General features: G+C 38.7%; 1 protein-coding gene across 13 annotated transcripts in view; it reads right to left on the bottom strand.

Annotated features, from left to right (window-relative positions):
- Positions 1 to 17,123, bottom strand: part of ROBO2 (roundabout guidance receptor 2) — a 941,272-nt gene that overhangs the window by 460,971 nt on the left and 463,178 nt on the right. The window contains exon 1 of one of the 13 annotated variants that reach the window (XM_051779572.1): positions 15,131 to 15,227. The exons of the other annotated variants lie outside the window; for them this stretch is intronic. Coding sequence (XP_051635532.1) covers positions 15,131 to 15,176 — 46 coding nt within the window. The 5' untranslated portion in view covers positions 15,177 to 15,227. Of the gene's footprint in view, positions 1 to 15,130; positions 15,228 to 17,123 lie in introns of those variants that run through there. 13 annotated transcript variants of the gene reach the window in all.

Here is a 17,123-nt window from a genome sequence, read left to right as displayed (position 1 = left end):
AGTGATTTCCCAAACGAGATCTTCAACCTATCTTCAAAAAGCCCCTTCAAGTAATCTTAAACCTACCTGACCTCTATCTTTCATATAAAGATTTTGATATACAAGCCAAAACTTACATAATATTGCACCATTAGAAACAATTATGATTTTTGTCTGCATTTTAGTTCTGATTAATAACTCAGCTTTACTCCACAACACAACTGTAATATATATTTTGACCATATTTTTAGGTAGATTTAATAGTTCTGACATGCTAACTTTTACAGTTGTTTATATAGAGAGCTACTTCAGCCAAGGAAACTTTCTTATCTCTCCCTTCATCTTCACACTCAGGCAAACCTCTCTGGTGTCACTAACAATCCTGTATCCTAAAACCTGAAAACCAGAAGTCTGATATCACAGCTAGACAAAAATCCTGAAGTGATAAATAGGGTAGTTAAGGTAACAGACGCTTCTCAAATCAGAAGCAGTACAGTTTGGTCTACTAAGACTGCAACAAAGTTATACTCACATCCTGCAACCTACAAAAATCCTACTCAGGTGAGCAGAGGTGAACAATGACACATTTGCCATGACATGGAAACTGGGTCAGTGATTTTAAGCTTTACAAAAAGAACATTGGACAACACTGGCAGTAACCAATCATTTCACCCATCTGGAGCAGTCTTGAAATAATGTTTGGAAGAAGGTGGGGGATTCCTACTGCATGTACAGCAGGAATTTAAATTTGGTGTTCTAAATTCCGCTCTGCAGCCACTGTATTCACTGTTGACATGGGTCACACAGACTCCCACCCTGTTCCTCTGAACCACACCGACTGTGAATGTCTAGGGAATTATAAGTAGGCAATATCGATACTTCATTTAAAACTCGGCCCAAACATCCTAAAATAAGCTTTTGTGAAGTACTAAGCAACTATCAGCCAATCGATATTAATTCAGCAGCAACAGTCACAATAAAATTTAAAGTAATATGACAAACATCAAAATCTAGTTGTAATATTTTTGTTTAGAAACCTACAGATTACACCTTTGCCATTTGTCAAATACTTCCTCTTTGGGAGCTTCAACTAGTTATAGAAAACCTTTCCCAAATATCCATGGATGAAAATACAGATCACGTTCTGCGAAGAAAGCTTCTAATCCTCCTTTTTCTAGCCCCATATTGAGCAAATACACCTTCATATCCTCAAAAGTGGAAGGCTTTTGGAATTAGTATAAACTTCCTCACAACTGTATCTCTGCTACATATGTCAGAAGAATTGGGTGAATAAGTAGAAGTAATACAAGAATTAGGAGGGTGTTTGCAAATGCCCCTTTCATTTCACCTTTTGCTAGCTGGCATTTTAAAGACTCATTTGGACACCTGACATCTGAAAACAGACAACTTTTACCCAAAAGTCAGTCACAAGTTATTTCTGCCTATATAAGTCGTGTTTATAAATACCTCACATATCCCAAACAAAAAAGATCACAATTTTTCTGCTGGTGCTTTATGGCATGCATTTGTCTTTATATTTATTTAGAAGTTTGGTGTTTGGGTTGGCTTTTGGGTTTTTGTTTGGGTTTTTTGTAGGTTTTTTTGTGTTTTTTTAAATATATATTTTACTGCAAGTACTGCATATCTTTTTAGTGTTTGTTTGTTTGTTTGATCACCAAAAGGCATTTATAGTACAATTATATATCCTTTTTATACATCTCTCAGGTAAGAGTGTATCTTCTGTTAAGACAATATTTGGAGTTCCCCTGCCCCACCATCCTTTCTCACACATGTGTTGCTCCCTCCCCTCAAAAAAACCCCCAAAACCTAAAAAACCATCACTTCATCCCTTGTGGCCTCTCCTTTGTTTTTGCTCTCCATGCATGTTTCACAAATGCCTTACAAGCCTCATTGTGTGTATTTTCATGTCATCTTTCTACCTTGCTAGCATTATACCTGCAGCTAATAAAATGACACATTTCTTAATCCAAAACAGTCCATTGACTCTATTTACAAGGTGAATCTCTTCTCTGCTGATTCTCTCCTTTAGAAGCCATCCAGTTATCTGTTCCATTAGCTAACGAAATACAATTCTGCAACTTCTGCAGCCAAAATGGGATTTAATGTTCTTGGGCCTGGTGACAGAGCACAAACACTCCCAGTCACTCTGCCAACTCTTGGATTTACTTTTTTTTAAGCAGCCCTCACTGATTTTTCTCTCACCTTTTCTGTTTCACGTATTTACACCCAAAGCTGGCACACAATAAGAGTATCTCTCATAGACTGAAGGCAGTGAGAGGTTTTCTTGGCCCTTGCTGCTGCTAGTAGCAGTCCCAGTTAGGAAGAATCTTGCCTTTCAAGGAATACCCATTTTACAGAGTATTTCTGCATCAATGTTTTACCCTTTCTATATTAAAAAGAGGGAGATTTTCTGAAACAGTAAAGTTGATGAAAGTTGAAGACACAACTCATAAACCTATGTTGTTTACCCTATCTTTATAGAGAGACCTCTGGTGATTCTACTAATGGAGCATGGATTACTGATAAACAACCACCTCTCAGAGCTGTGGAATGGCAAGGGTACTGTTGTGACCTTCTGAAAGCTTCTTTCCACCATATGATTTATTTAGTCCACGTTTTCCTAGATCATACAGCACTATGCAAAAACACAGAAATAAGAGGGCCTGGCAGCACTGTAGGTGAAACAAGAAAAAACTCCTGGGTAGTTCTCAGAGTGTTTACTGCAAGCAAGTAAATTTGTGAAAATAGCAGTAGAGGAAGAAAATGGAAAATATACGGGAAGCTGATTCCACCTTCTCAGGCTGTAACCTTTGACTTTTCAATAGCTATCTTCAGTAAATATGATGAATGCTGTCTAGGCAAACTGAGGAAATAAAATTGTGTCTTTAAATGGTGGTGTGTTGACCCCAGATGACAGCCAAGCCCAGCTGCTCACTCACCACCCTCTCCCATGAGACAGAGAGAAAGTAGAAGAAAAGCAAGAGACTTGTGGACTGAGATAATGGCAGCTAAAAGGAAGGAAAAAGCTGTGCATACAAGCAAAGCAAAAAAAGAGGAATTAATTCACTACTTCCCATCAGCAAACAGATGTCCAGCCACTTCCTGGCAAGCAGGGCCTCAGCATGCAGATCTGTTGCTTGAGTACACAAATGCCATAACCACGAATGTCCCCCCTTTATCTTCCTTTCCATGAGTTTTTATTGCCAAGCATATGATGACATATGGCACAGAATATCCCTTTGATCAACTTGATTCAGCTGTCCCAGCTATGCTCTCTCCCACCTTCTTGCCTACCCATGCCTACTTCACTCTTTGCTTAGAACTGAAACCCATAAATTTTTCAGGAGACAGGGTTTTTTTGGGTTTGGTTTGGTTTTGGTGATTTTTTTATAGAAAAAAAAAAAACACCTCAAAAATGATAAAATAACCTTTTCTTCTGCAAAACTATTTTGTGGTAAATCTACTTTCTCCAGAACATATGAGTATAATGAGAGACGTTCTTATAGATGTCTTTGACATTTCAGGTTCCAGCAATAGAGCAGCAACATGCTTTTATACCTAACACTGATCTCATTAATAACTAAAGGACCACAGCTGCAGTTAGCTTTCTATATGAAGTGGAATCAAAGCTTCCTTGCCATCTAGCATAACAAATCAAATATTTATGGAAAAATACAAGGAAAAGTCTAAGGTTCACACTACAATGGTGCTCACATGGAGACCGACATTTGTCAATGTTTGCACTCTATGTGAATATCATAATACAACCTTTCTGCATCACACCTATGTGTGCACTTGGGGGAGGAAAGAGAGACAAATCCTCTCTTTTGTCTTTTTACTGAGCATACTTCTAATCTGTTATCTCATGTTCATTTCCAGAAGACTGTGGCTAGAAAAACAAACTCCATGCCATCACAATCCTGGTATATTTGTTAACCATTTTACAGGCAATTTTTTTCCTTTTGTAATTTTCCCTGTCTAAGGGGGAAGAAACCCCTCAAGATATGATTTCGGGTCACTTTTAAGAGTTTAATAAAACCCCAAACATTTATCTTCTAGAATGAGAGAAATATGCTTAAAAGCCAACAGTTCTGTCATCAGCCAGTTTTGCACACCTGAAGACAAGCCCCACATCAGGTGTTTAAGGTACAGCACTTTTATTCCTCACAACTTTTGCTAACTGAGATCCTCTGGGTGCACACACACTTGCAAACTTTCTTGTTTTTTTTCTCCCAAAGAAGATCTGCCTTCCACTACTAATGCCATAGCTAAATTTAGGTCATTAACCACAAACCCATGCAATACATTAAGTAAAATATATAGTCCCTTTTTAAAGCTGTGAGGAGGAAGCTTTTTAGTAGCAGCTAGCTATAGGGATCAAGACAGGACTTCAATAACTATGCTGCTGGATTTATGAGGACAATTTTATTGCAAAACAAAGCCCAATACATTTCATTTACGCCAAAAGCAGCAGCAAGCTTGAGGAAGATGACACAGGTCTAGCGTTAACAGTCAACTGTAACCAGCTTGGCTAAAGAGAGATTTCCATTTCTTGGCACAGTAACAGATCCTCAAGCAGAGAGGGGCTAGGGGTGAGATTTTTTCCTCTGTAAGTAACTTAATGAATGAAGTACTAATTAACATTATGGCATTGATAAATGGAGAGAGAGATTAGGGATGTACTCGATATTCAGGCCTTCCCAGATGGACCGTCAAAGCCACATTAATTCCTATCTCATTGGAGCATCTGCTTCTCCCATAATCCATTGCCCCTTGGTACAGACAACACAAACTGTTGTGACTCAATTCGATTTATATCAATCTAATTTCTTTTAATCCAATTTGTATTCCAATCTACTACCTTCTAATCACTTAAATCTTCAGCCTCCATCTGGTAAATTTTCTCTCAAAATTAACCGAGCAGATGCCTCTGCAATTGTCTTCCCCCGTCAGGCTAATCATGCCCTCGCAGTGGCCTACAGAGCACACTGAATAGGTACGTGACTTACAGCATTGCCCTTCTTATTACAAGCATGGCGATGCAGGAAGGCCATTTTGTCTGTCATTAATTGGTTAATTTGCATAACACTGCCAGGGAAAGATGCCTAGGAAACAAAAGCCAAGAGTGGAAAGCTCCAAGAAGGCAGCGGGACATGCTCCTCATTTGTCACATGGCCATTACACTTTGAACCGGCTATTGTTGGAGGTAACAAACACGGAACTGCATTACAGCTAAATACATAACAAACATCTACAGACGATATTGGGGCGGGGGATTTCTTTTGGCATTGCTGCCGCTGAATTTGCAGAGAGCAAGTGGGCTGTCCAAACAAAATTCCAAGAAAAGTGCAGGATACTGAGAAAACTAGAGAGCACGTTGTTTTGCCAGAGTCCAAAACTTCAAACCCTCTCTGTCTAAGTAAATTAACTTTTGCACTGCTACAGCTACATCTGCAAATAAAGCCAGATTTTCTGACTACCAAAAGCTTTTTCCCCCAAAACTCTACCCATGACAGAATGGGCCATAGGCTATCCAATACATCATAAATAGGATGAGAAAAATAATTAGGAAGCTAACCTTCTCAGCCAAGGACAGTTAGAATTCTGAGCCTAAAGTAAAAGGCAGAAAGAGAAGTGCCACTGCTTTAGAAGTGGTTGCCTCATTAAGAATACAATATTGATCTCTCCCCCTGATCAATGCTACGACATGCCTAGAAAGCTGAAGGTATGTTCAGCAAAAAGTGGATATTGTTATTCAAGTGTTCACATGATCATTGACTACCAAAGTTATAAAGTCTTTTCAAACCTGGTGTTCAGAATCCTGGGAGGACAGAAAGGAAAACACTCAATGTGCCCCTTTTGTTTCCCAAGCAATGTTAAGGGAAAAGAAATTATGAAAACACAACAGGTACTTAATAAATAGTGAGGAAAGCACGAAAGAACAGGCTGGGCCAGTGGAGTGGCCTCTGTCACAGATAAGCAGGAAAAAAAAGGAGGAAAGAAAACTTCCACTTGGCACTCAGTGCCTTGCATCATGAGCTACATTCTTGTTGGCCCACAACCACTTAGGCCAGAGCAGCCATTAAACAACAGAGGGAGGGCATAGGGCCCTTTTGTCACTACAGATTGTATATAAAATATGTTGCTCCATGTTTTTTAGAACAAATCCAACTAACATGGAAGGGTCAGCCTCCAATTTTCACCCTAAAAAAACCCCCAAAATACTTGTGTCATCCAAATTCTCAGTAGCTGGAAGATGACCTTACTGGGATGATTTGCCTGGAGTTTGCTACTGCTTCCTCCTCCCCCCCCAGTCTTTCATATCTACACCTGAATAAGAGGTTTCACTTTTCAGCTAATAGGTACCTAGTAAATTTTTTATATCCTAAGGAGAATAAACAGTATAAATAGAATGGATCCAAGCCAGAGGATGCTGGAGAAGCAAAGAGAGGGTGTGCTTGGTTAAGGAGGGGGTGGAGTGGGCAGTCTTTCTTCCCCTCCCACAAGCTGTCAAGTCCTTCTGTGCACACCCCCTCCCTCATCCCTGCTAAAAACCTTCCTCTCTCTGCCTGCCATGACAGGTGGTCCAGATTTTCACTTAGAAAATCTGGCCACCCTATGTTTGCAACACCTCCCCGCTTAGTATCATCTGTGAATTTAATTAGCATGCAGTTTACCCACTCGTTCAGATTATTAACGAAGATGTTAAACAAGACACAACCCAAAGAAAAAGATCCCCGTGGCAAACCAATTGATGCCTTTCTTTAAATCAGTTTATTGCTATCTGTTGTAACCCTTTATTGACAGGTGTCAAGTGATGATTCATCTACATGATAGCATAGATACCCAAGCAAATTTGCCTTTTTTTTCTCCCCAGCTAAAAGGCTGTGATGTGCTGTGACCAGCAGAATTACACTGAAGTGTCCCCATTTCCAGAGTCCTAGTTCTGATCTACCTCACACGTTGCTTCATCACACTAAAATATGAAGGGCCTTGCTCCTCCTGTTTCATTTGCCTCTCCTCAGTAATATACACACAATCATTGCTAAGTGCTGGTCAGGAAAAATCCACACCATTTGTGATTATTTCCAGTGTTGTAAGCTAAAACCAGTCCATAGAAATCTGGCAGAGGGAGACAGAATCACTGGAAAAAGTGAGATGGAGAGAGATTTAAAGTATTTAACAGTTTTATCAATTGGATTTGAAATGAGGGATTAGCAGCAGTGAGAACTATGCAAGGAATATGTAAAGAAAAAAATAATTTTTATTTCTGAAAAGTAATGCAAGAGCACTACTCTGAGTTGGTATCTTCAACAAGGGCATTACACTTTTACTCATCAGCTAAGCACAACTACAGTGTAGCGCCTGTGTATTATTATTTAGATTTTGAAATTAAAATGAATTTAATGGATTTTCACCCATAGAGCAAATCACATTTGGGGAAAAGGCAAACGTGAATGGCATAAGAGAACCCTCCATACATTGAAGACTTATAATTTGAGGAAATTTTATTAAACTTATCACTGTATTTGCACACAGACAAATATATTTATATATATGTAATGCAGACACATAGATACATACAGCTTTGTTCATAAACTAAATCCAATTGTAGCTGAAAACATTAAGCAGAGTTCTCTTTCCTTTGCAAAAATATTGTGTATATAAAAAAACAAGTAAGCATTTGAAAGTCCAAAGCCAAATGCAAATTCTAGCTAAAACACATGGCCACATATATCAAAATAATAAAAGCTTTCTCTGAGCCTATTTATGGAATATTTATTTTTTCTTAATCCCTGTTGCCCAGAGAAGTTTTGGATGCCTTATCCCTGGAAGTGTTCAGAACCAGACTGGATGGGGCTCTGAGGAACATGGTTTAGTGGAAAATGTCCCTGCCCATGACAGGGGGGTTGGAACGAGATGCTCTTTAAGGTCCCTTCCAACCCAACCCATTCTAGGATTCCGTGATTCTCTCTGTAGAAAACTGCTGAGTAACCACAAAAATTTACCTCACAGCAGTTCCAGTAAAATAAATTGACACATTAGAGCCTCCCTGTCCCCATTTCAAACAGCAAACGGGAGACCTCTGGTCCTTCCATTCTGGCTGAATTGAAACACTCAAGCAGAGGTGTCCAACCTCCTCTTACTGGCCAGAAACACTTTCTCACACTCTTTAGCAGTTCCTAAACAAAACACTCCATACCCTGCTATGGGTGCCACACACACTGTGTGCTCTTACAAACAGATCAACAGGAACATCATTTACTTGAAAGACGTATTTCAAGCGATATAATAGTAACTAGAAACCTAGCAGAGGTCAGAATATATAGCACTATGAGAACGCTTAAAAAAATATTGAAACTAATTTTTGCACTCTAATATAATTCTTGAGTCAGTTTGCTCGCAGGAAGTAAATAGTGTCGCTTTTCTGTAAAACTGTAAAACTTCCATTCAGATTTTAAAAAACAAAATTCAATTTCATAATAAGAGGCTTCTGTAAACTCTTGACTGAACAAAACAATAGGTTTTTTAAAAAAAAAAATGGACTTGCACTATCAGTAAATAAACCTGGACTTGCACTATCAGTAAATAACTAAGCACAAGATTGAGTTTATTTCTAACAGGATTCAAGATTTGGTACAAGGGGGTTTGGGGGTTTTTTTTCCTTCTCTTGAACATTCTTTTCTCAACAACCTCTTCCTCCAGAATGAGGTCTTAAGTTCAGCTGTTTAACCTATGTATGGTGGATCTGTTTGATAGTAATTGTAGAAGGAATTCCGCTCCAGAGACTCGTACCATCCTAACACAGCTTTAAGGTCAGTAGGAATAGGAGGAACCATTAGCACAAGCCTCTCCCACATCTACAAAAGGGAACTAACTGACAGCCTTGGATTAGACACCTCATTTTACATGGCCTGTGTCAGGGGGATCAAATCCACTCTACAGAGGGTGAGGTACGAGCAGAAATTTTTATTCTCTTTGAGATTACTCAAACAATGCAAACTGACACTTATTTCCAGAGCTCAGGTGCATATGATTTCTCTGAAAACTAAAATAAGAATATGTAACTTCTGCTGAGTGAAATTTATCATATTTTTAAACAGTTTGTGGCTTACAGTAAACAGAACAGACCCCAGGCACTGGTGAGCTGTGCCATACCCTGAGAGACTTCCACGCTCCAGAGCAGACGCTCTAAGCCGGCTCAATATGGAGATACTGTAGATGTTCACAAGCAAAGAAGAGGGGCAGTGTGTCTAACCATTAACAGGAGTCAAAAAATCCCATGAAGCCTCAGTGCCACATCTGCTGCCTCCTCTACAGCAAAGAAACAGTTGGTGCTAATGCACGATTAAGAGCTGAGAGGAATGCAACAAAAGTGTATGCAGGTGGCAGAGGTCACTGAGGGACAGTACAGAGGAAAGAGAGGGTCAAGTTATTATCTGGAATGCATCCACAGGGCACAGCCATCTTTTAAATCAGTTTTTATAATAGCCATGCCTGTATTGATTTAATAATATCTTTATGCTACAGATTTACTCAGCACACCATGAAGAACTACATCAAGGACTGAGTTGTGAAACCAGGGCTTATTTCTTTTCCTTACAAAGGTAAAGGGAGTATGCCCTACCTTGAAAGCCTTCAATCTCTATTTTTAATGCTTTACTAGCCTTGTTTCCCATGAAAAGGCAAAAAAAACTGTCATCCAAACATCACCAAGTCTTTCAATGACAAATCTTTGGGTAAAAAACACAAACACCATAAAAATGAAATTCAGCTTTTAAATCAAAGTGATTAACAAGCCTCTGTGTACATGACAACTAACATATTGTGTCTCTTACCTTTAAGCCTGCATTAGCATATAGAGAAAGCTGAAATGGAACAGAGAGAGAACTTCCACATGGAAGTGGTTGCATCACACTGGGCAGTACAATACTTATCATATATGATATAGAGTACCAGGCCTCTAAAGATAAGCTTTCAAGACTAAGTATTCATTGTAAATCACACAAATGTGACAAATGCAAGACTCATAGCCACTCCTGTGAAATGACAGAGAAAACCAGCTTAAGGTAATGCCTTAATTAAAAGAAGGTGAGCCCAGGTTCACACCAGCAATAGGGAGCCCTTCCCAAGCTGAGCCTCTTTGGCACTTACAAAGCAGTTGACAAAAACCTATTCCTGGTGCATCAGTAATTGCCACTGACTGCTTGTCCCAACATTTGCCTTCCCCCTCCAGAACGAGAGGAATAAGAGCCATAGTTCAAAGGGGCAGAAACAAAAAATAAGGGTCATTCTGAGAGCTAAGGTCAGGCTCTGTGTTTCAGGGTAGGGGAACCTGAAGTAAAACAGTTACAACTTCCCAGTGACCCTGGAAGGGAAGTTACTTAATATTCATGTTGACAGAAAAAAAAAAAAAAGAAAGGATTTATCATGTGGAATTAGCATTTTCATTGAGGAGCTTGGTTGAGTCTTGTCTTCTACTTTGACTGCTTCACACCAGCATTTTACATCTCTCATTTATCAAAACACTGCAGCTTGCTCTTAACTGTCATTAACCCATGAATAATGAAAGACTCCTTTACTTCTACTTCACATTAACCATGCAGCTCCCTCGGTCCTCCCATGCCTGCATGGGTGTTCTGAACATTTTTTTTTAATTACTATTTTTTTTTATTATTATTCATGTGGAGTAAAGAAATCTGTTTAATTAGATTTCAGTTCTGTGGGGGAAAATGGTCTCTCTTGGAAGGGCATCACCTAAGTATTTTCATCTCAGTTTTTCAGTGTTGCAATGCCACTGTGCACTATTATCTTGAATTGTCTCACATTGGTGTTAATTGCAAGCCATCTCTTGTATCACACAAATTATTGTTAAAAAAAAAAAATCATCACTGTAGTTACCTAGCATTAAGAAAAGGTGTAAAAAACTGAAATAAGTACAACATGTAGGCTTTATCATTATTCTTATAAAATAAAAATACAAGTCATTGTGTACCAGTAATATAAAAATGTCTTAATGCAGTTGTTTTATAACCGCTTGCAATTTTTTAATAAAATTGATTCCTAAAGTATTTCCCCCCAACTCTTCCCTTTCTTTGCCCTCCTCCAAACTTCTTCTTCCATACATTATGAGCTACTAGATTTGACTTTTCCACTACAGTTATAAAACAAATTATATACAAATGCTGATTTTCCCCATAGTGAGTGGCACATTCATTAGTACATCATACAGAGCTAATTTCCAAATTTTAGCCCTCTAAAACTTGTACTGCTACATTAAACCCTACATCCATCATCTACTTCATTATCATGCTTAAAGAGAGTGGGAAACCACCAGCCTGCTGCAGTTGTAGGAAGCTGCACATGGGCCAAAGAGTTCCCTCCAGAACAGCTGCAGGTGACCAGGTTACACCTCAAAACGCTTTATCAAAGTCTGTACTTCGTGTTTTATTTGTGTAGCTACAGATGGGCCTTCATGGTTAGGAATTCATCTACTCTTATTGGAGCATGGAGAGAGGAGAGGAAAAAAACCAAACAAAATAAACCCACTCCCTTCCTTCTCTCTCAAAATAATCAGGACAAACCAGGCCAATGCTTTGCAAACTTCTTCCTGTTTCTTCATGGCCTTTTCATCATCTCCATCTTCCTCAGAGTCCACAATCACCACATTACAACACAACATTGTTCTCAGTATTAAATGCCTGAAAGACCAGTCCTAAAATAATGTTTGAAGATACAGTGGATTTGTCTGCACATAAACAATTGAGGATGATTATGGAAGTCCGAATGTTTTACTATCTATTAAGCACCTTTTAGCTGCAGAGTGATCTCCAGCTTTATTCAATCAACTTTTAAATTACTTTAAAGGCAGGTACTTCCCATTCTTGTACCAGAAAGAGGGTTCCACACTGAATACAATGTCACATGCATAATGCCAGTGCATCACATCCAGTTGAGCCACATTCTGTTACACTTCCCAAAGACTTGTCATCATTACAGCTCCCCATTTTAACAATTACAGACACATTTCCATGCCTTACTATGTTACTTCCAATTTTATTTTCAAGGTTGAATAAAATTGGCTGCAATGCTACGTGATTTTTGTAAGCTACAGACATTTTTTAAAATTATAAGTCTCATCTAAAGTATTTTGACTGGGAAGAGGAAGAAACGTGTAAAAGATGAGGGAAAAAACATTCACAACAGCTCTCCTGATTCTTTTTTTATCTCCTCTGCCATACCTCCCCTTTCAGTTGCTCATAAAACTTCTTCCAAGTTCTCACTAATCTCCTGTCATCACCTTTGAGTTGTCTCCACTTTGCTGACATGGTTTTAAATCATGAGACCTAGAACTGCAAGTTAAAAAGCTAAATGCCCCCATCTGCAGAAAGCTGGCACAAAATTTACATTCCAGTGCAGTTTCAGCTTCACTCTGTTCTCTTGCAAAGCTGATGTAATGCCTTGTCATTCCCAAAAATGCTCTGCTAAGCCACACCACTCATCCCTTATGTTGTGTATCCTCAGTGGCTCTCTAGACACAGGTATCTTAAACACGTGCAGGGGACACTGTACTAAATGTGAGTACAAAAATGCCTCTTAGAGGACTCTGGCAATCTTATCTCTTGATGCATATGTTTGATAATTGATTATTTCTGGATTACAACCCATTTTCCTTCTTAACCATATTACGAACTTCCTGAGGTCCCTTTGTATTGGTAACTGTGTAACTTCACCAGGTTCAGATCTGAAAGCCCAAATCATAATTTTCTTGCCTATTTTAGTGTAAAATTCTCCATTTAAGATTATCTTTACCAAAATCATTTTCATCTGGACTAAGTTCACACATATGTAGTCTTTGCTTCTTCTTCTTGCTGCTTCCCTAAAGGAAGGAGTATTATCACACTCTGAAGAATGTGCTCTTTGGAAGCAAAGCTGGTAACTGGTGATTTTCAAAGGCTACATTAAAATATAATAAAACAAGCTAAACTGTGCCCTAAAATTGAACATGTGATTCTTCCCCTAACAAAAAAAAAAACAAACAAAGCAAGCAGGAACAGGAGCGACAGGAACCGGATCTTCATTTTTCTGCTGTTCTGGAAACTATAACTTCCTTGAACATCACAGATATTATTTTCCTTTCAAGTTCTCCCCAGGAAGTATTTTCAAACTTAAACTGGCATCAGGTAACTGTTTTCAATTAATCTTACTTGTGTTCAGGTAAGCTGGACACTTCCTCACAGAAAGAATGTTGAATTAGGATAAAACCAGATGTTGATATTTGTTATATAGCCCCATACACGCAGATTTGTTACCCTATGGATCAGAGGAACAAAAAGTTCTGTCACTTTGAGACAGGATATCATATATTAGGACAGCTAAACACAGTGGGAGCTACACAACAGCATTCTCCATTATTTCAGTCTTCCCTTTCTTTTCCCTGTGGATGACAACACATTTATTTGCTTGGATTCCATGCTAATAAATTCTTTCCAAGCCAAATTCATTTTGGGGGTACAGATGCCAGTCCAGCACCCACGTGTGCTCCTGAACACAGGAGATATGAGTTCAGCTCCAGACTCTACCATCACTGCAATAGGTGGCAGATATTTCACTTTTAAACCCTTTACCTCAGTTTTTCTGTTTTTAAAACACAGATGTTGGCACAACTCCTTTGTGAAACATGTTGAGATCCCCTGACAAAAATCCCGTGTAACAAATAGTATTGTCAGCCTACTGAGGTGTCTTCCTGACCTGTCCCCTGCGTGCACAGATGGCTTACAATAATGTGTGACCCATGTCACCATCCTCCTGCTATGCCACTGCATACTCAGAGCCAACATTTACCTGCAAGCTCTTGATGTGCTCTGTTGGAGTTTTACCCTCTGTCCTCCCAGAATGCCTGGAAGCTCCATGTTTCCAGGGTCACTGAGGGGCAATTTCACTTTGCCAAGCTTATTTTTCTGATGTTACTTCAGTCACAAACTGTTTCATAATTTCAAACTAATTCTGCATGTATCACATGGAAATTCCCAGAGTACCAAGTTTTAATACTACAATACCTTAACCAATTTATAACTTTGGAGATGCTAAAGCCCATTTAATGTCTATATCGATTCATGATCTTTATTTTTCACATTATATATGCACATACACATACATGGACACACAATTCCATCACTGGATAAGCAAGACGTTGTTTCCTAAGATGCCAAAAGCAAACAGTTTATTTGCTTTAAAGTAATAATTACGTGGTAAGTCTGGAAGAATATTGAGAATATCGATAAAGACATGCAGGCTGATTCAAAAATTAAGGTCCACGATTTCTCAGAGCAGGGTTTATACCCCAAATCAAGTTAGCATTCAGTCAGGATCTATGTGTTATATGCCTGTAATTCCCAAAATCTATAGAATAACATAACAATTTTTATCACATAGAATAAGCAAGACACTGACAGTATCATCAGTTATTTTATTTACTGATACGGTTACTCTGGAAATAATTGCTCTTTTCTTATACTAGAACCAATTTTAAGTTTCACAACTGAGTTCAATAGGAGTGGATAACCAAACAGCATCACTTCACTTTACATTGTAGCTTGGTTAAAAACTAGCAATCTAAGATGCTTCCCACACTTTGTCAGAGGAGGCTTAACTTCAGACAAGGCCTTTGCTGTGTGTTGTGAACACAACTGCAGTGCCTCCCACCACATCTCAGAATGTAGGAGCCACTAGAAAGACCAACAGCACCATCAATAATGGAGTATTTACAGGGACTCTGTGATTTATATTTACTTACAGGACTACACATTGTGTTCCTGTCACCTTTATCAGAAAAGTCAAATGTTGCTTTGCTGCCTGCCTGCTGTTTCTCAAACAAACAAACAAAAAAATGGTCATCCAATTACATTTCAAGCATCCTTGACATTAAACAAGTTGATTAAAAACCAACAAATAGAGTCTGCTGTCATCTGAGATGACCCCTTAAAGACAAATAAGGCCCAGCAAATGCTATGCACTGAAAGACTGCTGTCCTCATCACTGCTTCCTCCAGCTCTCCTCATAACAGAGGAGGAGAGCTGGAGGGCAAGTGCTGGCACAGTCTCCCAGGCACTCGGTGACTGTAGCCCACCTGTGCACTTTTGATCTGTTCTTATCCCTTCTTTTAAATCTTCCATATTGTTCTACCACACCCCATGGAAGTTTAAGAACAGCAATGCCCACCTGATGAATCCCTTCTTAATAGCACAATGAAGAAAATAATTTGAGCCAACAGAAAGCCAGATACAAGTTCAAATGGCTGTAAGAAAGATTATGTTTTTCACCAAAATTCAAGAGTGGATTTTTGTAAAAATGAACCGTCACCAATTCCTACACTAGATAACAAAGGTAATGAAGAAAGACTCAAACCAAGAGTCATATGAAGATGTGCATTTAACACAAGATGGTCTCTCACATGGTACTCTCTTCTCTCCAGTCTATTCCCCCACACCAGTATCAATCTTTTGCTTTAAAGTGTGTTCAGTAGGTGAGATGTCTGCACTAAAAAGCACAGGGAAATTTTTCTAACTTCCATAAAAATGACCCATTTCTTTAAGTAGGCAGAAGAGGTATGTAAAGCCTCTCCTGGAGCCCACTTCATTAGTATTAATCAATATTAATTGAAAATTGGATAAAGGCAGCTTTTTGACTGGAAATTATTTTGACCTTTCCCTCACTCTACCCCCAAACAAAAATAATCCCACCATAGTTTTTATTATATTTGAGATATCAGGACATTGTGTCTCTATACAAAAATAATTTACAGGTTATCTTCACATCCAGAATGACTTACCAAATAGAGATGATCTTACACAGAACAGCTTTGGTGAGCCTTGCCTTTCACTGCTTGCCTTGGAAGTGTGAGAAATATATCTAAGCATGAGGAATAAACTGCTTTTAAGAATCAACAAACAAGGACTAGAAAAAAGGGACTGCTATAATGGCCAACTGAGAACAACTGACTCCTGGTTCAAGTGTGAGTCTCCCTCACTGATTGCCTCAAGGAGCTTCAGCTGCTGCTACACCTCCACGATCAATGCTGCTAATTGTGAGGAAAATTATTCAGGACAGCACAGAGCCTCCTATTAGTGATGCCTGCCAAAAGAAAGTCAGCTTATCAGCTATGCTAAAGGTTAACATCAATATCAATGCAACTACCTCAAATGATCATATCACTGCCTTTTTAGAGAAAATCACTGTGGTGGTGCAATAAACTTCAGGACTGAGAGCACTTTTAAGCCTGTTTGGGTGCCCTGCTCAACAGGTGCCAAGCTTACATTTGTTATTTAATATTCCTTCATTTGAATGTAGTAAGAAAAAAACCACATCTCTAGTGATTTCTTTAGTTCTGTCAGTACTTTTTAATAACACTGGGCCAGAGAACTGATCTGTGGAGAGATACCAGCTAATACTGCAGGAAATGGTTTGCTGGAATGATTCCGTTACTTCTACTAAGAAAAACCTCAAAAAGCAAAGAGCAAATAAGCACTGGGCTAAAAAACACCAAAACCAAACAACAGGCTAAATTCACAGGAGAAGTTAACCACAAAGACAGCACCTCAGGAAGTCAACAAGGCACAAACACTTAGAGGCTGGGAACGACTCAAAGTGCTTGCCCCATTTTTTCTCTTTTCAAAATACACTGTCTCATGGTAGATAAACAAGGGGATAGCTTGCTGTGACCCAGCCACACCTTAGTGATGTTTTTACAAAAATTAATCATATATAGTAATGTCTGAGAACTTGCACTGAGCTAAGGAACAGGGATAATCTCCAAAACAAATAATCTATAGTAATAATTTATAAAAGAAAGCACATACAATGTATATTAAAAAGTGCATAAGACCAGCATTAATAATTTGTGAGAGCAAAGTTTTATTATATACTGGAAAGCCTGGATAAACTTCTTTTTGAATGACACACACACTTACTAGTCCTTAGGAGCTTACACAGTTCTAGAGAACATACTCTGGTTGCCAGAGCAATAGCTGTTCCTTATTTGAAACCTACTTCTTAAATGACTGCTCACTGTTATATTGGATCTGATAAAAACAGCTACAAATAGCACTTCTATTTTTTCCTAA

Source organism: Manacus candei, unplaced genomic scaffold (genome assembly GCF_025592945.1).
Source record: "Manacus candei isolate 608988 ecotype Guabito, Panama unplaced genomic scaffold, ASM2559294v1 h1tg000014l, whole genome shotgun sequence".
NCBI lineage: Eukaryota > Metazoa > Chordata > Aves > Passeriformes > Pipridae > Manacus > Manacus candei.
The sequence above is the reverse complement of the archived record's forward strand: the minus strand, read 5'-3'. Positions and strand labels throughout refer to the sequence as shown.